This window comes from Phyllobates terribilis, unplaced genomic scaffold, assembly GCF_046119375.1.
Source record: "Phyllobates terribilis strain yellow unplaced genomic scaffold, ASM4611937v1 Scaffold_2__4_contigs__length_985480577, whole genome shotgun sequence".
NCBI lineage: Eukaryota > Metazoa > Chordata > Amphibia > Anura > Dendrobatidae > Phyllobates > Phyllobates terribilis.
In genome coordinates this window covers 431,188,781-431,216,681 of record NW_027362762.1, presented here as the reverse complement: position 1 = coordinate 431,216,681, position 27,901 = coordinate 431,188,781, and the positions used below count along the sequence as shown (strand labels likewise).

Sequence of the window (27,901 nt, the reverse complement as noted above, 5' to 3'; positions counted from 1 at the left end):
GCTCAATTCTGGCTTTAATAGCAGAGGGATACAATGAGCGTCATGTTGCCTCCATCCTTAAAATTTCGAAGACGGCAGTCCATTACAACAAGGTCAAGCAGCAGACATTGGGGACAATAAAGCTACAGACCGACAAAGGGCAAAAGCGACTCTCCACTGACCGGGATGACCGTCATCTTATTCAAATGTGACTCAGCAACCGCAGGATGACACGCAGTGACCTACAAAAGGAATGGCAAGTGGCAGCTGGGGTGAAGTGCACGGCAAGAACAGTTTGTAACAGGCTCCTTGAGGCAGGCCTCAAGTCATGTAAAGCTAGAAAAAAGCCTTTCATCAATGAGAAGCAAAGGAGAGCCAGGCTGAATTGACCAAGGATTAGACCATAGAGGACTGGAGTAAGGTAATCTTCTCTGATGAGTCTAATTTTCAGCTTTGCCCAACACCTGGTCGCCTAATGGTTAACGGAGACCTGGAGACGCATACAAGCCACAGTGTCTTGCACCCACTGTGAAATTTGGTGGAGGATAGGTGATGGTCTGGGGATGCTTCAGCAAGGCTGGAATTGGGCAGGTTAATCTGTGCGAAGGACGTATGAATCAAACCGCATACAAGGTTATCCTTGAAAAACGCTTGCTTCCTTCTGCTCAGGCAATGTTCCCCAACTCTGAGGACTGTTTTTTCCATCAGGACAATGTCCCATGCCACACAGCTAGGTCAATCAATGTATGGATGAAGGAGCACCACATCAAGACCCTGTCATGGCCAGCCCAATCTCCAGACCTGAACCCCATTGAAAACCTCTGGAATGTAATCAAGAGGAAGATGGATAGTCACAAGTAGTGTTGAGCATTCCAATACTGAAATATCGGGTATCGGCCGATATTCGCGGTATCGGAATTCCGATACTTAATTCCGATACTTTTGCAATATCGTATACCGGAATCGGAAGTTCCCATAATGCAATGAGCCATTTTCATTTTATTCAGCCAATGAGGATCCTAAGAAGTGTGGGCACATCCTGTTAGGCATGTAGGCATCTTAACTAATGGCATGGCTGTGATTGGCTGCTGAAATGATGTCATGATGCACTATAAAAGCCGCCGCCGCCATTTTGAGCTCACTCTGCTGTGAATTCAGTTAGGGATAGGACGCTGTTGTTCTGAGGGACAGTTTTAGCTACCTATTTGGTCTATTCTGCTTTACCCAAGCTACTTTATAAATCGCTGTGCCTTGCAGTGCTAGTGCACAGTTCTCTGTGCTGTTCACCGCTTTCTGCAAGGTCTGGTGTGTGAGTGCAGCTCACCCTGTAGTGTGTGCTTCAACCACGTCTGGTTGTAGTGCACTCAGTGTGTGTCACTGCCTCATACATTGTCCTTTTTTGCCAATTCATAATTTTTCCTGATATCTCCTATTAGTGTGGTGGTTCCATCCGTATTCAGCTAAATTGGTTCCAAACACACTATATAGGAGTAGATAGAGAATTTATTTTGGTCTTGCAGCGCTAGTGCACAGTGCTCTGCATCTGTACTGTTCACCGCTGTCTGCAAGGTCTGGTGTGTGAGTGCAGCTCACCCTGTAGTGTGTGCTTCAACCACGTCTGGTTGTAGTGCACTCAGTGTGTGTCACTGCCTCATACATTGTCCTTTTTTGCCAATTCATAATTTTTCCTGATTTCTCCTATCAGTGTGGTGGTTCCATCCGTATTCAGCTAAATTGGTTCCAAACACACTATATAGGAGTAGTTAGAGGAGCCTTTCTGCAGCATTGGGCCCTGCAGCCCCAGCCAGATTAGTATTAGCCTATTTTTTGCAGCCTCATCTATTGCATTGTAGGTTACCTTCCTACATTGTAATAGCTACAAAAAGTTTGTGATACTATCGTTATTACATCTTTAGGCACATCCAGTGTCTTTTTGTGACAAAAAAAAACTAAATAAAGTTCACCAAACACTCCACTTTACAGTTGTGTAGGCCACATTAACTCATATTAAAGTCTAGTCCACACTTTATAAAATTAGTGTTTCTTATACCTGTTAGCAGCTGTTCAGGAATAAGCACACTAAGCCCTTAGTACTTTTCTGCCTATCTTTATCAGTCTACCAAGATGAAGAAGGCAGGGAGTAAGGCATGTGGTCGTGGGCGTGGAGTTTCTGCAGGGAGAGGACGTGAGGATTCTGTGCCTGCAGGGAGAGGACGTGGGGATTCTGTGCCTGCTGAGGGCACCAGTGACTCAGCATCCCCCAGTTTTACCAGGGAACAGTCCTTTATGCGCAGCTTTGTAGGAGCTAGCCGTACCCCACTGCTGCGCGAGGACCAAATTGAAGCCGTTGTCGGATGGATGGCAGCTAACGCATCGACTTCAATTAGTTCCAGATCCTCTCAGGTCCTGAGCACTGAAGAGCACCCATCTGTCTCTTCACCACCTGCCAAATTGCCCAGGCAGTCAGAGAGCCCTGGACAGGAGCCATCTCTACTTCTGTTCTCTGAATCTCTTGGCTTGGAAAGAGGGGGCCAGCCAAGCAGAATTCGAGAATTTGAAGAAGAGGTAGTATGCAGTGATGCGCAACCGTTTTGTCTCTCTGAATCTGAAGAGGCGGGTGGGCCAGTGCCTATGGTCAGCAGCACACCTCAGTACGCATCTGATGATGAGACTCAGGTGCCACTTTCTGGTGCGTACTGTGCTGTCGAGACTACCCAGGAGAAGCAGTTGTTTGAAGAGGGTGGTGTAGATGATGAGGTCCTTGACCCATCATGGCGTGAGGGACAGGAAGGTGGTGGGAGCAGCTCTGAGGAAGAGATTCCCCGCACAGCCCAAAAAGGAGGGAGAGAGAGGGGGCAGACTTGGTTGCCTGTAGCCTCCACTTCGGCACCCATTAGGAGCATGGCTCTTCCAAAATCCAAAGCGGGCGCTCCCAAGACTTGCAGTGCCTGGTCCTTTTTTGACACAGTTGCAGATGACATTTGCTTTGTCAAATGCAAGCTGTGTTAATCAGAAGGTGAAAAGAGGGAAAAGTGTCAGCAACCTCAATACCACAAATATGTGGAAACATGTGCGGACCAAGCACGTGGTGGAGTTACAAAAACACACTGAAGACCTAGGCCAACCTACAGCGCCACCTACCACCTCTTCAGCTCGTGTTGTAGCCTCTTCCTCCAGCTCACACACAGCTGGTTCGGCTTCCTCACAGGATCGCCATGGAAGAATCTCTGGCACTGTTGTACAGAGACACAGTGTAATTCCACCCACAGCACCACTTTCCCAGTCATCCTCACACTCCCAGGCCAGTCTACAGCCATCGTTAGCACAGGCATGGGAGAAAAGGCGCCCATACTCGGCAAACCACCCCCGAGCACAGGCTCTGAATGCTGGCATTGCTAAACTACTGGCCCTTGAAATGCTATCATTCAGGCTGGTGGAGACTGACACATTCCGTAACTTTATGGCATTGGCAGTCCCACAATACAATGTGCCCAGCCGATTTTATTTCAGCAGGCAAGCCGTCCCTGCCCTGCAACATCATGTGGAGGGAAAAATTAAACATGCGCTACAAAACGCCGTCAGTAGCAAGGTCCACCTGACCACCGATGCGTGGACCAGTAAGCATGGACAGGGACGATACCTTTCCCTCACTGCCCATTGGGTAAATGTTGTGGAGCCGGGTACAGATCTTGAGAGTGGCGCTGTACGTGTTCTGCCAACGCCAAGGATTGCAGGAATCCAGTCTGTACACATTGACTCCTCCTCATACTCCAGTTCCTCTGAATCAGCGCTGCAGGAGCCGTCACGGTCTACCTCCACATCGACCCGTGAACGGTTACCTGTTATGGTGACCAATATGAGCACAGCCGTGGCCAAACGTCAACAGGCCGTATTAAAATTAATTTCTTTGGGGAATAGAAGCCACACAGCGCAGGAGCTCTGGAATGCCATCAAGCAGCAGAGCGACGTGTGGTTTGTGCCAGCGAATCTCCAGCCAGGCATGGTAGTGTGTGACAATGGCCGAAATCTGGTGGCAGCTCTGGGCCTAGGCAACCTCACTCACATCCCATGTCTGGCACATGTGCTCAACTTGGTCGTGCAGAGTTTTTTGAGGGACTATCCGGATCTTGATGCACTGCTTCACAAGGTCCGCATAGAGTGCGCTCACTTGCGGCGTTCCAGCAATGCAAGATCACGCATTGCAGCTCTGCAGCGCCGATTACGTCTTCCGGAACATCGCATCATATGTGACCTACCCACCAGGTGGAATTCAACGTTACATATGTTGGAGAGGTTGTGTGAGCAGCAAGCAGCAGTAATGGAGTACCAGCTGCAGCAGGCGCAAACAAGTCGCAGTGCGCGCCGTTCACACTTCACCACCACTGAGTGGGCCTCTATGAAGGACATTTGCCACGTTTTGCGTGCCTTCGATTATTCCACGCGGATGGCGAGTGCAGATGATGCACTAGTCAGCATGACTATCCCCCTTATCTGCCTGCTTGAAAAAACACTGCAAGCACTAAGGGATCAGGTTTTGGAAGAGGTGGAGGATGAGGAGTCACAAATGCCATCTGCTTCTCTACAGTCTGCGCAACGTGGTTCCTCACAAAGGCCTAGGCAGGGGACACTTTGTGAGGAGGATGAGGAGGAGTCAATGGATGAGGAAGACATCTGTCCAGAGGAGGGAGGTACACAATGCTCTAGCAGTCAGTATCTAGAGCGAGGGTGGGGTGATGCAGAGCAGGCAGAGATCACGCCTCAAGCAGGGGACAGCGTTTCTTGGCCAGTTGGCAGTCTGCAGCACATGGTTGATTTCATGCTGCAGTGCCTGAGAAACGACCGCCGCATCGCCCACATTCTCAACACGGCTGATTATTGGGTGTCCACCCTCCTAGATCCTCGCTACCGGGACAACTTACAAAGCCTCATAACACCGTTGAACCGGGAGCGTAAAATGCGGGAGTACCAAGACGCACTGGTGCATTCCATCATGTTCTCCATTCCAACCGAGAGCAGTGCTGCTAGTGCTTTACAAAGCAGCTCAGTGCGTCGAGGCAGTGGAGGAAGCTCTGCACAAAGAGGGAGCAAAAGCAGCGCCTCAGCACAAGGCAAGACCAGTATGGCCGAAATGTGGCAAAGTTTTGTGTCCCCGCCGCCACAAATGTCTACACCATCACAGACGGCTCCAGTCAGCAGGAGGCAACGTTTTCGTCAGATGGTGACAGACTACATGTCTTGCCCTCTTAGTGTACTCCCAGACGGCTCTTCTCCCTTCAAGTTTTGGGTCTGTAAGCTGGATACATGGCCAGAGCTTAGTCAGTATGCATTGGAGGTGCTAGCTTGCCCTGCTGCTAGTGTATTATCGGAACGCGTCTTTAGTGCCGCAGGTGGTGTACTAACAGACCGTCGCATGCGACTATCCTCCGATAACGTTGACCGGCTTACTTTTCTCAAAATGAACAAGGCCTGGATCTCTCATGAATTTGCCATTCCTCTTCCAGAATAAATAATTGGTTGGCAACAGTATCCAGGTCTCCTGTTGTGTTCATGTTTCTACCACCTGAACTGTAATCCCTGAGCTCCAACACCGCCAGTTGGCGCTTGGAAGTGCCGTCTGCACAGTCAACACTTGCTGCCGTGTTATTGGGGTTCAGTAACGTCAGCTGTTCCCCTGTTGTGCGGACGGCAATTTCTCCTGCTCTGTCCACATTCTCACTACTACAGATTTTAAAGTTGCTCCAATTACACCTCTGGCTCCTCTGTTTTCAGTATTATCCCTGAGCTCCAACACCGCCAGTTGGCGCTCGGAAGTGCCGTCTGCACAGTCAACACTTGCTGCCGTGTTATTGGGGTTCAGTAACGTCAGCTGTTCCCCTGCTGTGCGGACGGCAATTTCTCCTGCTCTGTCCACATTCTCACTACTACAGATTTTAAAGTTGCTCCAATTACACCTCTGGCTCCTCTGTTTTCAGTATTATCCCTGAGCTCCAACACCGCCAGTTGGCGCTCGGAAGTGCCGTCTGCACAGTCAACACTTGCTGGCGTGTTATTGGGGTTCAGTAACGTCAGCTGATCCCCTGCTGTGCGGACAGCAATTTCTCCTGCTCTGTCCACATTCTCACTACTACAGATTTTAAAGTTGCTCCAATTACACCTCTGGCTCCTCTGTTTTCAGTATTTTCCCTGAGCTCCAACACCGCCAGTTGGCGCTCAGAAGTGCCGTCTGCACAGTCAACGCTTGCTCCAGTGTTATTGGGGTTCAGTAACGTCAGCTGATCCCCAGCTGTGTGTCCGGCAAATTCTCCTGCTTTGTCCACATCCACTGTACTACGGATTTAAAACTTGCTCCAATTACACCTCTGGCTCCACTCTGTTTTTAGTATTTACCCTGGGTTCCAGCACCGCCAGCTGGTTCTCGGTAGTTCCATTTGCTCTTGTACCTTCTACTACCCATCCGGGTTCCAGTACCGTCAGCTGGTTCTCGGCAGTGACTTTGGCACGGGTACTCCCTCCTGCCCAGCCTGGTTCCAGCATGCCAGCTGTTTCCGGGTAGTGTCAACGTCACTTTGTCTCCAATGCGTTGTCCTGTCGTGTTGCGGTCGGGTTAGCCGACTCTATGGTGCCTGCAGTTTAGGTGACTCCTATGTGGGCTGCGGGATCTGGCAATGAAGGCTGGTTCCATAGTGCCAATAGGACAAGCACCCCCTGTAGGACTGTGGGTTTTGGTAACTGCGGCCGGCTCGCGGCCTTGAACTTTTTTTTACATGGGTACCTTCTGCTACCCATCCGGGTTCCAGTACCGTCAGCTGGTTCTCGGCAGTGCCTTTGGATTAGGTGCCTCCTCCTCGGTATCCAAGTTCCACCAACGTCTGCTGGTCCTTGGTAGTGCTTTCTGGCACAGGTACCTCCTGCTTAGTAACCGAGTTCCAGTACTGTCAGCTGGTCTTCGGCAGTTCCATTGGCTCTTGTACCTTCTGCTACCCATCCGGGTTCCAGTACCGTCAGCTGGTCCTCGGTAGTTCCTCAGCTTTCTTGTACCTTCTGCTACATTTCCAAGTTCAAGCTTTTTGAAATGGTTCTTGGTAATCACTCTAGATCTCCCTGACGAGGACCCTGAAGACGAGGACCCTGAAGACCAACCCTAAGAAGACGAGGACCCCGAAGACCACCCCGAAGAAGACGAGGACCCCAAAGACGAGGACCATGAAGACCACCCCGAAGACGAGGACCCCGAAGACGAGGACCCCCGAAGACGACGACCCTGAAGACCACCCCGAAGAAGACCAAGAAGATGACCCTGAAGAAGTTGACCAAGAGGACAAAGAAGAGAAGACAAGCACCAAGATACAGAAGAACAAGAGACAGAAAACCAAGAAGCAGAAATACAAGAAGCTGCAGAACAAAAAGCGGAAGAACATTAAGCATAAGACTAAAAATCAGAGCAAAAGATAATATCTAAATTATAAGCAGAAGATGACTAAGCAGTGTATGGGGGTGAGTCCGTTCCTCCTCGTGGTGCCCCTGGAAAAGACCTGCTGCTGCAGGCCAAACTGAACGCGGACAAATCCTGTTGTAAATCTTTTGTGACGGGCAGAACGAAAGGTGTAATGTCCAACCTTTTATAGATAACTACAGGAATGCCTGCCACAAATAAGAATATGATGAAGAAGAAGATGAAGAAGATGAAGAAGTAGAATATGAAGAATGTAAAAAAAAAGAATAATACGAAGAAGGTGAAGAAGAAGAAGATGAAGAAGGTGAAGAAGAAGTGGATGAAAAAGAGGCTGAGGATGATGAAGGAGAAAGTGTGGGAGAAGTAAAAAAGAAGGTGAAGAGCATGGAAGTAGTGAAACATAAATATCTGACAAAATATAAAAATACTTAACATAGTCAATATTTCCGTAACTCAGAACGTCTTAAAAAAAAATATTAATTCCTGCTATTCCATTTGATTGGGCTAAACCTCTATGCCTTTATTGTCTCCCCCACCTCCCCCTTCTACATTATTCTTAGTTGTTTTCCTTCATGTAGAATTAACCTACAAGGAAAGAAGGTTTATTTTCATTCCGATATTTCTGTCCCATTGACTTGCATTGGTTTCCGGTATCGGAATCGGCGATATCCAATACTTTTTCGGTATCGGTCCGATCCAATCCGAACCGATATTTCCCGATATCGGAAGGTATCGCTCAACACTAGTCACAAGCCATCAAACAAAGAAGAAGTGCTTACATTTTTGTGCCAGGAGTGGCATAAGGTCACCCAAAAGCAGTGTGAAAAACTGGTGGAAAGCAGCCAAGAAGCATGAAAGCTGTGATTAAAAATCATGGTTATTCTACCAAATATTGATTTCTGAACTCTTCCTGAGTTAAAACTTGATCATTGTTGTTTCAAAATTAATAAGAACTTGTTTTCTTTGCATTATCTGAGGTCTGAAAGCACGGTTTCTTTATTATTTTGACGATTTCTCATTTGATGCAAATAAATACAAAATTTTTAGCTTTGAATTTCAGAGACATGTTGTCAGTAGTATAGAATAAAGCAACAATGTACATTTTACTCAAAAATATACCTATAAAGAGAAAAATCAGAGAAAATGAAAATTTTGCAGTGGTCTCTTAAGTGGTACTTACATTTATTTTGTTACTACCTTATGATATTTTATTTAGTAAACGCGTATGCCAATTTATTCCAAATCATGTATGCAGTTCTAGAGTATTTTCTTTTGTATACAAAATAAATGAGTATATGAATTGTGTAACTAACTCAATATTAAATGCAGGTTATGATTTAAGTGTAAGAAAGGAAATTAAAGCTTTAGACCGGATATAAACCAATAGTGTAAACAGAGAATAGCCTTGTTTTAATGGTAAGTTGTGAACAGTACAGTAATCTTGGTCCTCTATATACACAAAAGAATGATTGTTAGATGATAAAATAAACAATATAAAAGATCCAAAGAGAATGGCTTAATTATAAGAACTTGGTCCTGGGACAAAACATAAATAACTAGAGGAAATGTGGAGCTTGCCCGTACTGCTGGAAAGGCTGCACAAGCCAGGTGTCTAAATAAGTCCTGAAGGGTAACCTATACGCCTAGCCAAGAACAGCGGGAGATTACTCAGCAATCAGCCTGTTAATTTAGGAGAAAAATAGCAGAAGGGGATAAGCTTGACTAGCAAATATCAATACTAACGTTTAGCAATGGACATTTAGAGATAGAATCACTTGAGGCTAGAAAAAAAAATCTTTACAATTAAAGGTGTGGTTCAAAACCAAAATTTAATTTCATCTTAAAATGTCTATCTAATGTAATAAACTAATCACTTTTATAACATATTTTGAATATAAATTCCCTACAGTTCCCCCTCTACCATCTTCCTACTTTTTGTTTTTAATTTCCATTCTGATAATGTGTTGTTTCAGAATCCGCACTGTATGCTGGGATACTCAAACGGGATGTCACCAGAGGGCCGGGACTGCGATCACCTCCGCAGTCGCTTTCCCCACCCTGAAATAAAGTGTCATTAGTGACATTTGTTTCAGGAGCTGGGCTAGTCTTTGCTGTACTGAGCATGCACCTATTGTCAATTCCAACAATTGCTCAGTATGTGCAGTGACAGTGTTCTCCCTTGCTGTGTCTAATGAGATGTGAAGAGACGGCAAGAGAGCGCATTGTCAGTTTGAATTGAAAAGGAGAGAACAAACCAAGTAGAAAGAGAAGAGACTAGCCAAGCCCCCAAAACAGACATCACTTATGAAGCTTTGTTTCAGTGCAGGTCTGTTTCGGTGGGCTGGTCTCCCTGCTTGCCGATTAATGCACAAAGACAGACAGTGCGCTCTCTTGCCAACTAGTCATTTCTTATTAGTCCTGGCAAGGGAGTGCACTGTCACTGTGCATTCAAAGGATTAGAAAATAATTTTGGCGAGTCCCAAAAATAATTAAAATCCTCAATTTATTACAAAATAATTTAAAAGATCATACAGGTTGGGAATACATCTCAACGTGTTTCCGGCAAAAAGCCCTTATTCACCGAGATGTATCTCAGTGAATAAGGGCTTTTTGCCAGAAACGCGTTGAGATGTATTCCCAACCTGTATGATCTTTTAAATTATTTTGTAATAAATTGAGGATTTTAATTATTTTTGGGACTCACCAAAATGATTTTCTTATGTGAAGCCGTAAGTCACGGCTATTGGTTGGAGACCCACAACATTCTAAGACGGACTGAGTCATATAAATAGGATACAGTGAGGCTGCTTTTTCGTTTATTTACCTTGTGGTTCATTCAAAGGATTATAGCACTGTGAGCAGGGAGCGCATACTGAGCATGGAATTGACAGCCGATGCATGCACTGTAGAGCAGGGACAAACCCAGCACCCGAAAAGGACGTCACTGATGATGCTTCATTTCAGGATGGGTAAAGCCCTGACCGCAGCGCTGCCCCCCTGATGACAACCAGTTTGAGTATCTCAGCATACACTGGGGATAGTCGAACAAAAAGTAATTGGATCAGAAGTTATGAAAGAAAAAAGTAACGTATATTAGAAAAGAGATTAGATTATTAAATTAGATAAACATTGGGATGAAATGCAACTTTGGTTTCAGACCACTCCTTTAAGGCTCTGTTTACACTCTGATTTCTGAAATCTCACCAAGGACAACATCTGCAAGGAGTTTGTATGTTCTCCCTGTGTTTGCGTGGGTTTCCTCTGGGTTCTCCGGTTTCTTCCCACACTTTAAAGACATACTGATAGGGAATTTGGATTGTGAGCCCCAATGGGGACAGTGATGATGTCTGTAGTGCGCTGTGGAGTATGATGGCAATATATATGCAAGCAAAACAAATAAATATAATAAACATATACCACCAACAGAAGGCTTCTACACAAGTCACTCTTGACATAGGACATCTGAATTGCGTCCTAAGCAAATGTTGGCAAACAATATATCTTCCAGTCAACTTGGACAAACTATAAATACTGCAGTTGATCAGCAGCCGCTGATTGACTGCAGTGTGCACTGATGCCACCAGAGGAAATTCATACTTATTTATTAATTTTACTCACTTATATAGCAACATTAATTCCGCAGCTCTTTACAGACATCATCACAGCCTCCAATGGGACTCGCAATCTAACTTCCCTACTAGTATGTATAGGAGGACCCCAGTGCCGCAAGGCTACAGTGCTAACCACTGAGCCACCGTGCTGCCAAGCAGAAGAAAACCAGCAGAATAACTGATAACTGAAGCATGGATGGTCAGAGCTGAATATCAATTTTTTTTCACCTCTCTGGCCTCAATTAATAAGGGGTTGTCTAGTAATGGACAATCCCTTTTAGAGTTATTTCTAAATAAAAGGTTTACAAGTGCAATAGTGATTCCAACCACATACTTCTGAAAAAGACCATTGGAGAGAAAAAAACGCTGAATGGTAAAGGCTGTGACGGTTTGGGCTTATGCTGATGAATGATGCAGCTGTCTGCAGAGGCAGCATACGCAGGCAGGGGGTTCCTGTTAGAACGCAGGAGGAGTATACCACTGGGGATACTGCGCAAGCACTGGGATCATTGAGTACCTGAATACTTCTGCAGTTCGGACACATAGGTGCAGATGTTGGGTTAACTCCTTAATGTGAATGTCAATCCTTGAACGGCTATTTTTTACTATCAAAATAGGCTCCAAACTGCGTTCGGGTTATTTTATGGTCTTACTTAGTGCCTGCTTTACTAGCTAATCGTTTTTACTACTAAGCGAATATTTGCAGTTCCACATTAATTTTACATCTTTAATATCCCGCTGTGTTTACAGCTTGGTATGTAATAGCATAATGCATTAGTGTAACAGCTAATGTTTTTACGCATTTCGCATACTCAGAACCCACCCATAGAGACACTTTGAAGAATATATGAGGGAACTGTACATAAAGAAGTTTTTCTCGTAAATTGGCAAAATAAGGCACCTGCAGATGTCATCAGAAATCCATTGGCTGCTGTTTATGATAACCTGTATTTTCTCAGTGTTAATAAGATGTAGGCTATTGCATGGGGAGAGCATGACAGCCCAAGTCAGCAGCGGTTAAACCATTCTTGGGCAGTACCGCGAGGAAACCGGCAACATAATACCTTTTAATATTATTCTAAAGCACACTGCCAGGAAAATCTAATTGTATCAACAAACAAAAACAAATGGAGAAAAGCTAAAACCCTTAATTTGTACAAAAGCTTCTAGCAAAGAAAGCTTTTACATATATTTAAAATACCAAATTGGTACCCTTGGCACAATTCTTGATCCACTTATTTTATTCACTGATGTTGTGTCCTGAAGGGCCGGCCTTAGACTTAACTACAGCTTTCCCGCTATTGCAATAAAACCCTAAAAACCACAGAAAAGTTGTTTCGAGCAATTCTGCTAGAAAGAAAATAAGTTAGAAATTGTAATCTACCAAGTAATAAATAATGGCTGTATTCATCAAGTCAATCAAACTTTTAGTAACTTACTTGGCAAACTTGATGCAGAACTGGGTGAAGTATTTTCGGGTTGATGCCAAGTTATCTCGAATAATGGGGACGTTCTGCTTTACATGTAGGATTATTGAAGTAACATAGGGACTTTGATCACCAACATGTTCCACATTCTGCCACTGCATCTGTACAACACAAAATAAAAGATCAAAAATAGCAAATATACAACACAAACTTTATGTGGTGGAAAGTAAAATAAAAAATACTATACTAAACGCAATTCTACAGAGAAAACAAGGTACTAATCAATGAAGGATTTTATCTAGCGATACACTGTTACCCTTTAACTACAGAACAGGTAAAAAATCTGGACACATCTGTTCATCATTGGTTTTTCTTGTTCTTTTTGGAATGTGCACATTGTAGATTCAGACTAAAGGCAGCCAAATGCCACTAAGGAACAAACATGGAAACAAGACGTAAAGAAACAACCTAGCGCAGGGATGTCAACCTCATATACACAGGTTGCAAAAACTCGGACAAACTCGCGGGCCAACCTTGATATTTATTAAAAAAAATGTCTTATTAAGGAGGTTTTTCCTTATCATTAAATACAACAATGAACTTTTTCATATGGAAACAAACTTAAAGGGGTTGTCTTATGAACAAAGTACATTTTAATTAATAGATCTTAGAAGAAAATATTGGAATAATATAATATGTTATGTAAGAGCAGTAAAAAGAATATGGCCCAATGGCCTAATTTAAATATGTAATAAAGAATAAAAAACCTTGACTAATACAGATAATAAAGTATGATGCAAACAAAAGTGCCCCCAAACACAGAATGACACCCCCACAGTGAATTCCTCCACATGGACAATATGATGACCCTACTGTACCCCCCCTCCTCAATCTCCCAACAAAGGATAGTGACCCCATCACAGTATGATTCCCCAACTGTAATCGTCACACAGCCCTCCATAATAGCCACAAAGAGAGCTCCATACAGAATAATTTAGAGTATAATTTATTTATTTATCTCACTTATATAGCGCCATTAATTCCATAGCGCTTCACAGACAATATCGGCACTGTCCCCATTGGGGCTCACAATCTAAATTCCCTTTCAGTATGTCTTTGAAGTATGGGAGGAAACCCACGCAAACACGGGGAAGAACATACAAACTCCTTGCAGATGTTGACCTTGGTGGGATTGAACCCAGGACTCCAGCGCTGCAAGGTTGCAGTGCTAACCACTGAGCCATCGTGCTGCCCAGTGGGCCCAACATAGTCCTCCATACAGTATAATGGGGCCCTGTATTGCCTTCCATACACTATAATGACCCTACATAATGCCCCATACAGTATAATGGCCCCACATAAAAAAAAAAAAATACAACTACTCACCTCTGCCCGTTCCCCTGCAGCTCCGGTCTCTTCATGGTGTCTTCAGATGCTCTGCACATCTCGATAGAACAGGTGCATTGTAATGATGTCACCGCGCTCGCTGCGCTCAGACGTCAGACGCTTTCAACTGTCTTGGCACCTAGGATGCCGATATGGTTGAAAGTTCAATACTGGATGAAAGTGTGATGCCGGGCAGGGGACCTGCCTGGAGTCGCGGGCCAAATATACTCGGGGGACCGGCCCGACATTGTGGGTCAAATATACTCGGGGGACGTGCCCGGCGTCGCGGGCCAAATATAATTGCTCGTGGGCCAGAGTTTGACGTATATGACCTAGAGTATGTATAAACATTATATTCCTCAGAGTACCCCCTTTTACTCTGGTAACAGCATTACAACGCCTTGGCATTCTCTCAACCAGCTTCCTCAGGTAGTCACCTGGAATGGCTTTCCAACAGTCTTGAAGAAGTTCTCAGAGGTGCTGAACACTTGTTGCCTCCTTTGCCTTCACTCTGCGGTCCAACTCACCCCAAACCAACTCAATTGGGTTGAGATTGGATGAATGTGAAGGACAGGTCATCTGAGGCATCAATCCAGCCCTCTCCTCCTGAGTCGCATAGCCCCGACATAGCTTGGAAATGTCATAGAATACATGCTATGAGGGTCTGTATTTCTTCTTGATCAATTTTCTTTATGTAGAGATTCTGCAGCGCTTATTTCAAATAACGATCAGTGAGAAATAATTTTTGAAATGTGCACTACATTATTATTACGTTTTTCTACTTTAATATTCTGATATCTCTTTCCCAACTTGCATATGTCACTTAGTATAACACCCCTAACATCATCACACCTCTCACTCTATACTTCAAGGTGGGCACCACATATGTAGAAACCATTTGCTCATCTTCTTTGCATCTCACAAAGACGTGACGGTTGGTACCAAAACTCTTGTATTTTGACTTCAGTAGAGATTTCCACTAATTTAATCTAATGTTCAAATCATGTGTTGCGTGGCTCAAACAAGTCTCTTTTCTAGTTTGTAGTCCTCAGCAATGACTTCTTTGCAGCAATTTGAACATAAAGGCCTACTTCTTACAGTCTCCTCTGGACAGTTGATATTGTGATGTGTGAACTACTTTATGTATCTTTTAGCTTTCCAATGCACCACTGTATTGGAATCGTGTTTGCTTTCGGCAGTTTCCAACCTAATTGCCAGAAAATCCACAAAGAAATGTATCCAAGGTATCAACACAATCCTGTAGACAATTTTTTATTATTCAAAATACAGTCAGGCTAAAAAAAGTATGCAATATTTTAGACACATTATGAGGTTTTTCAAATCAAAATTATGCTGCTCATCTTACATTTTGGCTCAACAAAGGCTGTGTTATGCCTGAAACAGTGAATGCATTTTGTCTTTAGCCTGACAGTGTATTTTAATTAATAAAGAATTAACTATGGGATTATTCTGGTGCCTTGGATACATTTGTTTGTGAAGAGGACTGTTATCTAAATTTTTGCAAATTTGTGTTTTTTTGAGCCTGTTAACCCTGATGAACTTATCCTCTGCAGCAGCGGTAATTCTTTGGGGGTGCTCATGAGAGCCAGTTTCATCATGGCTAATGATGGTTTTCATGGCTGCACTTGAAGATACCTGTCACGGGTGTGTCAGGTGTGACAGACAGGAATTCTAGATCCAGCTGTAGAAGGTCATTGCGCTTGGCTCTGCAGGCATCTTCTTGATCTTTCCATCTCTAGAGTGAAGTGATATCCTGCTCTCTCTAGGACCTAGCAGTTACCTTCACCTTCTGCTGCTAATTGTCACACCCTTGCTGGATATTTAAATACCCTCTCTCTCCATAGAGTCGCCGGTGATAGCTCTATTTTCCTCTGTCCAGGTTTGAAGTACTAGCAGTCGGCTAGTGGCTTCTTGGAGTTCCCTTAGAGGATAGTTGGCGTCATCTCTCTGGTGTCTTCTCAAGCTAAGTGTATTCCCTTGTCTGTGTTGTATATATACAGTGTATATATAGTACAGACCAAAAGTTTGGACACACCTTCTCATTTAAAGATTTTTCTGTAATTTCATGACTATGAAAATTGTACATTCACACTGAAGGCATCAAAACTATGAATTAACACATGTGGAATTATATACTTAACAAAAAAGTGTGAAACAACTGAAAATATGTCTTATATTCTAGGTTCTTCAAAGTAGCCACCTTTTGCTTTGATGACTGCTTTGCACACTCTTGGCATTCTCTTGATGAGCTTCAAGAGATAGTCATCAGAAATGGTCTTCCAACAATCTTGAAGAAGTTCCTAGAGATGCTTAGCACCTGTTGGCCCTTTTGCCTTCACTCCGCGGTCAAGCTCACTCCAAACCATCTCGATTGGGTTCAGGTCTGGTGACTGTGGAAGCCAGGTCATCTGGCGTAGCACCCCATCACTCTCCTTCTTGGTCAAATAGCCCTTACACAACCTGGAGGTGTGTTTGGGGTCATTGTCCTGTTGAAAAATAAATGATGGTCCAACTAAACGCAAACCGGATGGAATAGCATGCCGCTGCAAGATGCTGTGGTAGCCATGCTGGTTCAGTAGGCCTTCAGTTTTGAATAAATCCCCAACAGTGTCAGTAGCAAAGGACCCCCACACCTTCACACCTCCTCCTCCATGCTTTACGGTGGGAACCAGGCATGTAGAGTCCATCCGTTCACCTTTTCTGTGTCGCACAAAGACACGGTGGTTGGAACCAAAGATCTCAAATTTGGACTCATCAGACCAAAGCACAGATTTCCACTGGTCTAATGTCCATTCCTTGTGTTCTTTAGCCCAAACAAGTCTCTTCTGCTTGTTGCCTGTCCTTAGCAGTGGTTTCATAGCAGCTATTTTACCATGAAGGCCAGCTGCACAAAGTCTCCTCTTAACAGTTGTTGTAGAGATGTGTCTGCTGCTAGAACTCTGTGTGGCATTGACCTGGTCTCTAATCTGAGCTGCTGTTAACCTGCGATTTCTGAGGCTGGTGACTCGGATAAACTTATCCTCAGAAGCAGAGGTGACTCTTGGTCTGCCTTTCCTGGGGCGGTCCTCATGTGAGCGAGTTTCTTTGTAGCGCTTGAAGGTTTTTGCAACTGCACGTGGGGACACTTTCAAAGTTAGCCCAATTTTTCGGACTGACTGACCTTCATTTCTTAAAGTAATGATGGCCACTTTTTCTTGCCATAATACAAATTCTAACAGTCTATTCAGTAGGACTATCAGCTGTGTATCCACCTGACTTCTGCACAACACAATTGATGGTCCCAGCCCCATTTATAAGGCAAGAAATCCCACTTATTAAACCCGAGAGGGCACACCTTTGAAGTGAAAACCATTTCCGGTGACTACCTCTTGAAGCTCATCAAGAGAATGCCAAGAGTGTGCAAAGCAGTCATCAAAGCAAAAGGTGGGTACTTTGAAGAACCTAGAATATAAGACATATTTTCAGTTGTTTCACACTTTTTTGTTAAGTATATAATTCCACATGTGTTAATTCATAGTTTTGATGCCTTCAGTGTGAATGTACAATTTTCAAAGTCATGAAAATACAGAAAAATCTTTAAATGAGGTGTGTCCAAACTTTTGGTCTGTACTGTGTGTGTGTGTGTATATATATATATAATACTTCCTTTATAATCTCTCGACTTTACCCTATTTTTGTGCCTGTATTACTAAATTAAACTAAGGTTAAATTAAAATATAAACACCAATATTAAAGTTTGCTTTTAAGAGGTTGTACTGACTTTTAGACCTGTCTAGAATACGCATTTTTTGTGATTTTTATACAAGAATGCATTCAGAATTCTGTTGAACATCACAGTGAAATGAAAAATTTTGGAAGAAGGTAAAACTAAGAACTGGTGTAATAAATGCTATAAAACATTGTTAAATTTGGCTTAGGGATTTATGACACTGAAATATTTGGCTGTAACAGAAAGCAGTTTGTTCACAAAGGGCTGAAGAGCAGAACAGTAATGAGTGTCTGCAAGCAACAGTGGAGCATGGTGGAGGTTCCTTGCAAGTTTAGGTCTGCATTTCAGCAAATGGGATTGGGGAATTTTTCATTTTTCTTCTACAAGAGCAGGCATTACAACTCTGCTGTGTCACCTGAAGAACATGTGCTTGACAAAAATATATCTACTGAAAACCAGACTCTGTACTTATTCACTGCGAATAAAGGAAGGACAGAAGCAGGGTGACGAGACCTGCCAGGACCTCTGTACTGATGAGAAAGAAAGGACGTACACAGACAGATGGGGCAACATGGAAAGGAGAACACATGGGGACATGGACTGCTCCGATCTCCGGATTTACCCCCTTTTCCTAAAATCTATTTTGAACACATGTATAAATCAAACTGCGGTTTGCACTCTTTGATGACACACTATAACCGTGCCAGTAAATAATCTCAGGTCTCTGCAGCACAAAGGGATTATTTGTAGTGTCTATGATTACAACACCGCTATTTATGTCACTTTTCTTTCCCATTTTATAAACCCAAAACATTTTTCCATTTTTTTTTTTTTTTTTACTATAGAAAGTGGTTGGAAAAATAGCTGTGATCTGAGATTTTAGTTTATCATTATTCTTCTAGCGCTTAGAGAAGCAGCAGCATGAAAATCCATTAAGGGAAAACTGAACTCCGCTGTGGCTGTTTTGCCCCTGTCAGAATAAATTTTCTCATCAGGCTTTAAACGTTTTCCCCCTTGTGTTTTGCTTGGGCACAGTCCAGGTAGTTTTCAACTGCTTCCATCCAACATATATAATAATAAAAAGTCAGCATCTGCAATTGCTACCTGCTGACTGCAATTTGTCTGCACACAGGTGCCTGCCTGCTCGGCCTGGTACTGGGGACTAATGATCTCAAAAGGAAGCCCATACAAAGGGAATGGTAATATAAAATTGTCTGGCTGGCTTCTACTTCAACCATTATTTCTGCAATACAATTCATTAACCATTTATCAACCGCGCAAAACTATTTGCACAAGTGGTAATTGAAGCAGCAGCAAGGAAAGCTGCAGTTAAATTAATTAAAAGCTTGTATCTTGAAAGTGACATAAAAGAAAATACACTGCTCAAAAGAATAAAGGGAACACAAACAACACAATGTAACTCCAAGTCAATAACACTTCTGTGACACCAACCTGTCCAGTTATGAAGCAACACTGATTGTGAATCAATTTATCCTGCTGTTGTGCAAATGGAACAGACAACTGGTAGAAATGATAGGCAATTAGCATGACACCCCCCATAAAGGAGATGTTCTGCAGGTGGTGACCACAGACCATATCTCTGTTCTCATCCTTTTTAGCTTTTTTGGTCACTTTTCTATTTGGTCATTGCTCTCACCCCTAGAAGTACAGTAACATGAGGCGGTGTGTAACAGTACAACCCACAGAAGTTGCTCAGGTTGTGCAGCTCATCCAGGATGGCACATCAATGTGAGCTGTGGCAAGAAGGGTAAGCTGTGTCTGTCAGCAGTGTCCAGAGAATGGAGCAGATACCAGGAGACAGGCCAGTACACCAGGAGACGTGGAAGAGGCCGGTAGGAGGGCAACAACCCAGCAGCAGGACCGCTACCTTCTCCGTTGTGCAAGGAGGAACAGGAGGAGCAGTGCCAAAACCCTGCAAAGTGACCTCCAAAAGGCCACTAACTAACATCCATGTGTCTGCTCAAACTGTCAGAAACAGACTCCATGAGGGTGGTATCAGGGCCCGACATTTTTTGAGCAGTGTATTTTTGGCTAGGGCTACATGGCAGCATATTATGATTTCATATGGTTTCGCATTGTGACCTATGTCTAACTCAACTATTACACAAGAGTTGCAAATGTTTCCAAATGTGTTAAAATTTTCTGCCACTGGTCATAAGTTGCATTTTCTTTATTACAAAATTACTTACCATTCTCCCTATCTTGCCGTTACCTATTTGAACTTTTTTTTTGCTTTACTTCTTGTAATGTTTTGTTTGAGGGGATTATCAAATGAGACATCATCAGGAGGATGGGCCTGCAGTCACTTCTCCCTTTTATTACCCTGCTTGATACATGACATTATCAGGGGGCGACATTGTGGTCACTTTACCCAGTTTTTCTTCATAGCCGCCCTATGATTACGTCCAGAATCAAATGCAGTGATGGAGGCTGTGGAAGGGTGACGACAATACCAGCCCACAGCTTGTTTCTCTGAAACTGGACTCCATCAGGAGCAGCAATAAAAGCAGGATTAGTGACATTGGCACCGCCCCTTGATGATTAAAGCAGGGAGAGCAACTGCCACCCTACAGCCCTAAAAAGAATTAGGGCATCAGCAAGGCACAGCCAAGTAGCACAAATGCTTTGGCTGCAAAACTTCTTTAAAAATTACTATTGTGCGTCAGACATGTCGCCGTGTAGCCCCAGCCTTTACGTCACCCTTGCCACTTTGCAAAAAAGCAGGTTAGGCTTAGCGATAGGTTACAAGCCCACTCGATGCTAAACAGATCTACTAAAATTTATGCCAGAAACATAGCATGTGTAGATTTGCTTTTCTGGTGCATTGCCAAGTAAAAGTGCTAAATATTTATTAAAGGAGTTGTCTCAACTTCTTTAAAGGGTGACATTGAAAAGAGTTGTAAAAACATGCAACTTTGCAATTTACTTCTAACTGAAATCCTCTACATTCTCCAATATGGAGGGATTTTAATTTTATGGTTTACCGCTCGTTGCCCAGGTTACTGGCCACTGCTGCAGTCTATCAGAAGTGGCCTCTTTCCTAAGCAAGGAGCAACCTGTTTTCAATTAAGCTGGCCACACCACTTAATCAGGCAAGTGTCAGTGCCCCTGTGATCCTCTGATGGTGCAGAGACAAAACTGCCTATTTTTGCAGCATGGGAGAGCGCACAGTTCAGACAAGTTGGAAAAAACATACTATTGTGGCTAAATGGTCAATCTTCAGAAGCACACCTCTTCCAGAAAGCAGGAAGCTTGGTGGCAGAGGAGCGGTGCGCTGCTGAAGAAAGACGACCAGACAACCCCTTTAAGGATCCTATGCATTTTAATACATGTGTCGCACGAAAAAACAATCTCAGAACCAGATCTCTAATTGCTATGTACAAAATTTGTGCAATTGTGTCACAAGTCATCAAGACTACACAGTGCCTTAAGATGAGCATTGCCCGGATGATAGCTTACAGTTTTTTTTTCACTTTGTTGGATTTTTATCAGGTAGTTCTTCTCTATGGCTCAGAATTCATGTTTCCATGAGTGAAAGACTTCCATATATATGCCATTATACAACAATACACATTTATCTGATAAGTGAATGTAACTTTCCAAAAATAAGATAATGACTTTCAGCTATTGCGGACATGACTGCCTCTCTGTTTATGGTCCATGTAAAGTGCTAAATCTAACACAACTATACCAGACATCCTATGCCAAGTCAAACATAGAGTCTGAGTGATTGGTGTGAAGAAGTCATAGGTTAGTGAAGGAGCTACAAGCTTATGCACCGTTGAGGACACAATGTCCACAGGAACCTATTTGGCAAATGGTACAAAATAAAATTGGCTTCTCAAAGTATGATGTACAGTACAAAGTTATATTCTGGTACCGTGTTAGCCAGAAAAATCGATGTAAATACTTTTATGTCCAAAAATGACAAAAATATTCTAGGAGTGATACCTTTATTGACTAACCAGAAAAAAATATATATATGCAAGCTTTCAGAGCACATAATCTCCTTCTTCAGGCAATATTACAAATGAATTCATAAGATACAAGGCACAACATTTAAACTCTTAAGAAAGAAAGAAGAGCCTGATTCCAGGGATGTATCACTTACTGGGCTGCTTGGTGTAGTTTTCATAAAATACCGGTTTTAGCTCTGCTACATCTACATCAGATAAGTCTTCTGCCCTGTGTATAACCCGACCTCCGCCTGATTGTCAGCTTCCTGTGTACACTGTGCATTAGGAGCAATCTGCTACTCAGTAGTGGGGGTGGGGTTACACACATTAGCCTGACTGCTCTGCATGTGAGCTGTAGTCCTGTAGTGTTAATCTGCTGGTGATAAACCACTGTTTGAATTGAAACTACAACACACAGCCTAATAAGTGACATATCCCTGGAATCAGGATCTCTGCTTCTACATTATGCTGCTTTCAGATTAAATAGCAAGAACTGATGCTGGATTCTCTTTAGCGTCAATTGCCTTTTATGTAAATTAATCCTATTTGTTGAAGAGCAAATTAATCTCAGAGGTACATACCTTGCTCATAGCAGTTAGTGCTGGATCACAAGCAGAATCAAGGTCTTGTACAAGGAGCTGAATGCTGTTCGAAATTACTCTGAAAGCAAAAAAAGTTTTATTCTTTGGAACAAAAAAATTAAATAAAATTACACCACCATGGTATAGATAAATCCGATGAAACTAGAAAATCCTGAATTACACCCCACTCTATATGCAAGCATTGGCATGATAATATGGTACTAACTGGCATACCCGAAAAAGATATAGGACATTTTACCATTTTTATCATTAACCTGCACATTTGTTTTAGTTAAAACTAAAACATTAGTTTCATGTGGAAGGAAAATACATTTTCATTTTTCACTTTTCTACCATTACTAATTAATTATGTGTTTAATACAACTTAACATAAAATGTGTCATGGTTTCCTCAACACCTTAGAGATACAACAGGACTACAAGCATACCAATAGCTCAAGAGCTGTAATAATCAGGAGAGCACATGTAACTGGCTGCACAGATTAATTTAAGGTTGTCAAAAAGCAAACTTCTTAAATCATTTATGTTAGATGCTTTTTGTTACGAGGAAAAGAAGTCAACTGAAATAATCTAAAAATACTATGGACTGGGCTTAAAGGGAGTCGGTCTCCCCAAATTTACACTTCAAACTAACCATATAACCTTGTAAGAGGTGAAGCAACAATAACCTCGGTGATGTGATTACTGTCCTTATGCAAGACAGAGCACACTAATCACTCTCTCCTCGCTGATGACATCACTTGGGTATAGCGTTGTAGTTATGTCAGCTGCAAAGAGACTGAATTGTGCGCTCACTCATGCACTGCAGCTTAAGCAGGGGAGAAGAGCAACGTCAGAAGCGAGGAGAGTGATTTGTGTGCTCACTCATGCACTGCAGCTAAAGCAGGGGAGAAAAGCAACGTCAGAAGCGAGGAGAGAGTGATTTGTGTGCTCACTCATGCACAGCAGCTAAAGCAGGGGAGAAGAGCAACGTCAGAAGCGAGGAGAGAGTGATTTGTGTGCTCACTCATGCACTGTAGCTAAAGCAGGGGAGAAGAGCAATGTCAGAAGCGAGGAGACAGTGATTTGTGTGCGCTCTCCTGAACAGAGAGAGTCATCACATAATGGAGGTATATCTTCAGCCAATGGTGTCTTACTTAAATACGCGTAGAATGAATGGCAGTAATCTACAAGTGGGTTGAGCGTTTCATTGAGGAATTTAGCCACAGTAAGGGTGCACTGAGCACAAGCTTATGTAGTTAGCTTGAAGTGTTAATTTGGGGTGAAATGCATACCTTAAAGAGGTTGTCTACTACTAGGACAAATCCTTCTTGAACTAAATGTTTGGCCGCGATAAAATAAAAAAAACGTATACTCACATCCCATGCTGACGTCGTTCCAGTACAAAGGTGGAGACAGTGAAGCCAGTGCTGGCTGGGCGCCTGGCACCGCGTGTCATTCCACCGCACCAGAGCTCCGGGACCGCGAGTGCTGACATCCGCTGGAACAGCGCAAGCATGGGAGGTGAGTATAGGTTTTTTTATTTTATCGGGGCCAAACATTTAGTTCAAGAAGGGGTTGTCCTAGTAGTGGACAGTCCTATTAAGAGTAGGTACATTGTAAAATGTAAATGTGGCATACTGAGATTATGTAACCAATATGATGGGAATAGTATAGCTTGCACATATGCATAAGGAAGTTCAATAGTATACAAATGCACCAAGAAAGCCAAACTTACGTGCTAAAAGTATCCATCTCTCCTGTTAGATTAATTCTTTCTGTGAGTGTCACATCTACTTTTTCTTTTAGCTTCTCTTCCAGCTACAAGACAAAATGACAATGAAGTTATTTTAATAATAGCAATTGTATTTATTTACTGTTTACTTGTTTATTTTATTACAATATTTTTGTTTTACTGTTTTATGACGTATTTATTTGTACACAATACAATCACTAAGAAAGGTCATAAAAACCTCTGTGGACAATATATTCACTTGCGTCATTGATTTTCTTTCTGTAACTTGTGCTGCCATAACAGACCCAGTTACAGAGGGAAATAGTGCCCAAATTGTGAATGGGATAAACAAAGCAAGAAACAAAAAAAACAACAACTGCAGTACAAACTCCTCCCTGAGGTTAAAAAAATCTGTTAAAATTATAAGCAGTCCACTAACAAATTAAGGATCTATTCACGCCTACTTTTTTTCTGCTCTGTTCTACTGTAGGTAAAGGGAAACGGAATTTATGTGCAAAATAGATTTGTCACTGAATGGATGCAAACTGAATCAGATGGTCCCTGATGACTACAATGGCGTTTATCTGGTTTGTTTATTTCTATGTTTTTGAACAGAATAAAAAAGTGCAGAAGTAACACGTTACAGTTAACTTTTACTTTTGAATTAGTTCGGTAATGGTGTGAACAGAGCTGGAGTTTTTCACTTTTGAAGTGGTAAATGAAAGTAACTATCCCAAACACAATAGCCATTGTGCTGATTACACACTAGTACCGCAGAAGTTATGCAAAAAAAAAAAAAATTGTGTACCTGTTGTGTAGTTGCCAGACAGTACTCAGCTGTACTCAGGATACTGCAGATTAGGCATAATTCTTCTGTGGTGAACTTGGCAACTTCAGAGCCTTCTTTTTCTTTGAGAAGACTAGTGATGGTAAGTCCAGTACTACTGCTGCTGGTTCTGATGAGATAAAAAAATGAATGATTTATGCTCTGCATCCAGCAAGGTATCCAAAAAAACAACAACAATTACATAAAATATTCATATAGTTAAGAATAACCACAACCAAACTAACATTAGTTACTTTCCTTCTAGATTTAAATTGAATATTTCATAAAAAATGACCAATTGTTTAAATCAGGTTTTTGCGTTACATGTATATTTTGAAAAATTATGGCAATGTTTTTTTCGACTCATGCATCCTGTTCTTTCAGGAAGAGTTTACAGCAGACTCCTTAAGCTATGTTCACATGTTGCATTTTTGCTGCATTTTTTATGCACATATATGTACATTTTAAGATGTGTTTAACAGTACCAGAAAAAGCTATGAGATTTCAGAAATCTCATGCACATACATTGTTTTTTTCCAGACTGAATTGGAAAACTGCTGTGTTTTTGAAAATTGCAGCATGTCACTTCTTTAAGCGTTTTTTCAACGTTTTGTCACCATAGAAAGCAATGAGCAAGTGCAAAAATGCAGCAAAAAAGCAGGTATCAGGTTTTGCTGCGTTTTTAGTGAAAAAAAGCATGTACAGAAGTATGTGAAAACCATTTATTTTTGTGATTTTCCAAAGTTTAAACCTTAATGTCTTGGTCTCATTACCTGAGAATGGCAGTTTAGGATTAGTACAATTTAATTAGGTTTAATTAAATTAGTGATGTGTGCAAAGTAAACAATGGCCGACCAAGGTGTGAAATTGAACAATAACTGATCAACTCAAGGGCTGACCAAAGTGTGAAAGTAAACAGTGTCCTTCAAACTCACTGCTCTGCCAATGTCTTAGGTAAACTATTCCTGACCAATTCAACTGCCCCTGCTGTTACATTTGTAATTGTGTATTTTTTCATGAACTCATATGAACTTTTATGTTCAGAACAGTCACTATTTTTCAGATATAAAAATCTTTTTCCACTAAATAATTTGATCAAATTGTCCTTTTTTCCCAAAATTGGTTTTATGGTTTCACATATGTCTTGCATCGGTGACCTGTGGTGGAAGCAAAGCTGAACTTTGGGATCTTGAAAAAAAGCAGCCAAAAACGTAGCAAAACCTGCTATTTGTAAGCAGCTCTTTACTGCCAAGAGAGCAGGTTTTGCTTGCAAAAAAAAACGCAGCAAAAACACAACGTGTGAACATAGCCTTAGCTGTCTGTTTCTGACCTCTTCACATACGATTCATGACCATAAACCACATCAAAGGTGAATGCTCAGTGAAACAAAGGGTCTTTAAAACCTAAAAATTTTAATGAAACCCAATTGCAGAAATGATTTTTTAGCCTCAAATACATATGGTGGACACCCCCTTTAAGTTAAAACAATGTAAAGAGCAACATGTGAGCACTGGAGGCCTATATCCACAGCAGTAGAAAAGTTTAATGTTAATACTTGCTGGCCTTTTTCACAGATAAAAGATGTTTGAAGTTGGAACAGAAAACATGTTTTCTTAAAGGATATGTTCAAAACACACCCTGGCTTGATACACTTAAAATAATGGAAACATGGAGGCGAAGTATGATCAATTACAGCGGTACAGCTAATAAGACTGAGTGACTGTCAGACATTTTCCATTTCTCATGCCTTTTACCAATTGCAGGATATGGTCCAGAATGTGTCCAGACAAAGAAAAAAAAAAAAGAACAGAATAAAACCACTGGTAAGTGGTGGTGGGTGAAAGCTAATACGCCTTATTAGCTTTTTATTTTTTTATTAAATAGAGGTTTTATTGAAATTTTGCTGAAAATGTATTTATCTAGGACATGTTTGCTTTGGAAACAGCAGTGAATTTTGCTGTAAATGTTAGATTTAGACATCAATAAGACTTACAGAACAAACCCTTTGTTCACACATTATCCCAAGAAGCAAAATTAAGACGACACCAAATAAACTAATAAAGTGAGATCCATAAAGTCCATTGCCGGAGTAGATTACAAACAACAGCCTTTACTAGAAGGGATTACAATAAAAGGATTATATAGATCATATCTAGAAATGATTGACAGCTTTTAGGGTGTTTTCACACAGTGGGGCCTGATTTACTAAAATAGCACATTTTTAGACAGTGTAAACTTATACTAGATTCATCAAATTTAATTAAATATGCTGCATCTTTAGACTCTTTTACACTATTAGGGCTCATGTATACATCCATGCAAATCAGTCCGAGCACGGACAGTTAATAATGGACTGGCCGTGGGTCACCCGATCCTAGTGTGACAGCCTCATAGAAATATATGTGACGCTCGGGTCAGAAGAGTCACAGCCAGTCCATGCATTGTGGTCCTATATTCAGAACTCCCATAGTAATGAATTAAGAGAGCTAGGGCGTTCTCCTCACACTGTTGGTCAGACGCCAGCCGGAACAGGGAAACAGGTGACCCTTGTTTTGGAGATTGGTGTGGATCCCAAAGGTAGGACTCGCATATAATCAGACACCACATCTATCACATATATACAGTAGAGCATATGCTATGTATATATGGATGTGCCATAAATGTGTCTTGTGAGAACCAATTTAATGCTTTTGTTTGTCAGGACTGCGTTTTTTTTTGCTTGAAAAAAAAAAATCCTATGCATTTTACAGGCTTTTTGGGGTTTTTATTCCTCTACACTTTTTCCACTAAAAGACTAAAGAGGTTTTCCCATCTGAGACATTTATGACATAAAGGCCGCACTTGGCAATTATTGGAGCTCCCATAGAAATGAATAGAGAGACAGCATATGCGTTGATACCTTCCCATTCCTGACAATACCCAAATAGGCCTCATTCTCGATATAGATGGGGGTTGCGGCAGCGGGAGTTTATCTATTGGACATTTTTTGTCAATATGCCATAAATGTCTCCGATACGTCAACCTCTTTAATTATTATCATAGGGCTAGCCCTGCATTAAACAGGAATTGTCATATGTTGTCAAACACAAAGTGTCTACTTCGAAGTTGCATTTTTTTTTATTACAAAAAATATCAGTAATTGCTTAACTAGTTAAACAAGAAAAAAAAATAAAATAAAAATCTAGTGATTAAAAATT

The 27,901-nt window shown here is 42.1% G+C and overlaps 1 protein-coding gene across 1 annotated transcript in view; it reads right to left on the bottom strand.

Moving 5' to 3' along the window:
• The window catches only part of VPS53 (VPS53 subunit of GARP complex), a 267,635-nt gene that overhangs the window by 63,046 nt on the left and 176,688 nt on the right, over positions 1 to 27,901 (bottom strand). Inside the window, exons 15-18 of the mRNA XM_073665297.1 lie at positions 24,687 to 24,834; positions 23,882 to 23,964; positions 22,145 to 22,223; positions 12,483 to 12,631 (exon numbers count right to left, since the gene is read on the bottom strand). Of these exons, the coding sequence (XP_073521398.1) occupies positions 12,483 to 12,631; positions 22,145 to 22,223; positions 23,882 to 23,964; positions 24,687 to 24,834 (459 nt within the window). The remainder of the gene's footprint in view (positions 1 to 12,482; positions 12,632 to 22,144; positions 22,224 to 23,881; positions 23,965 to 24,686; positions 24,835 to 27,901) is intronic.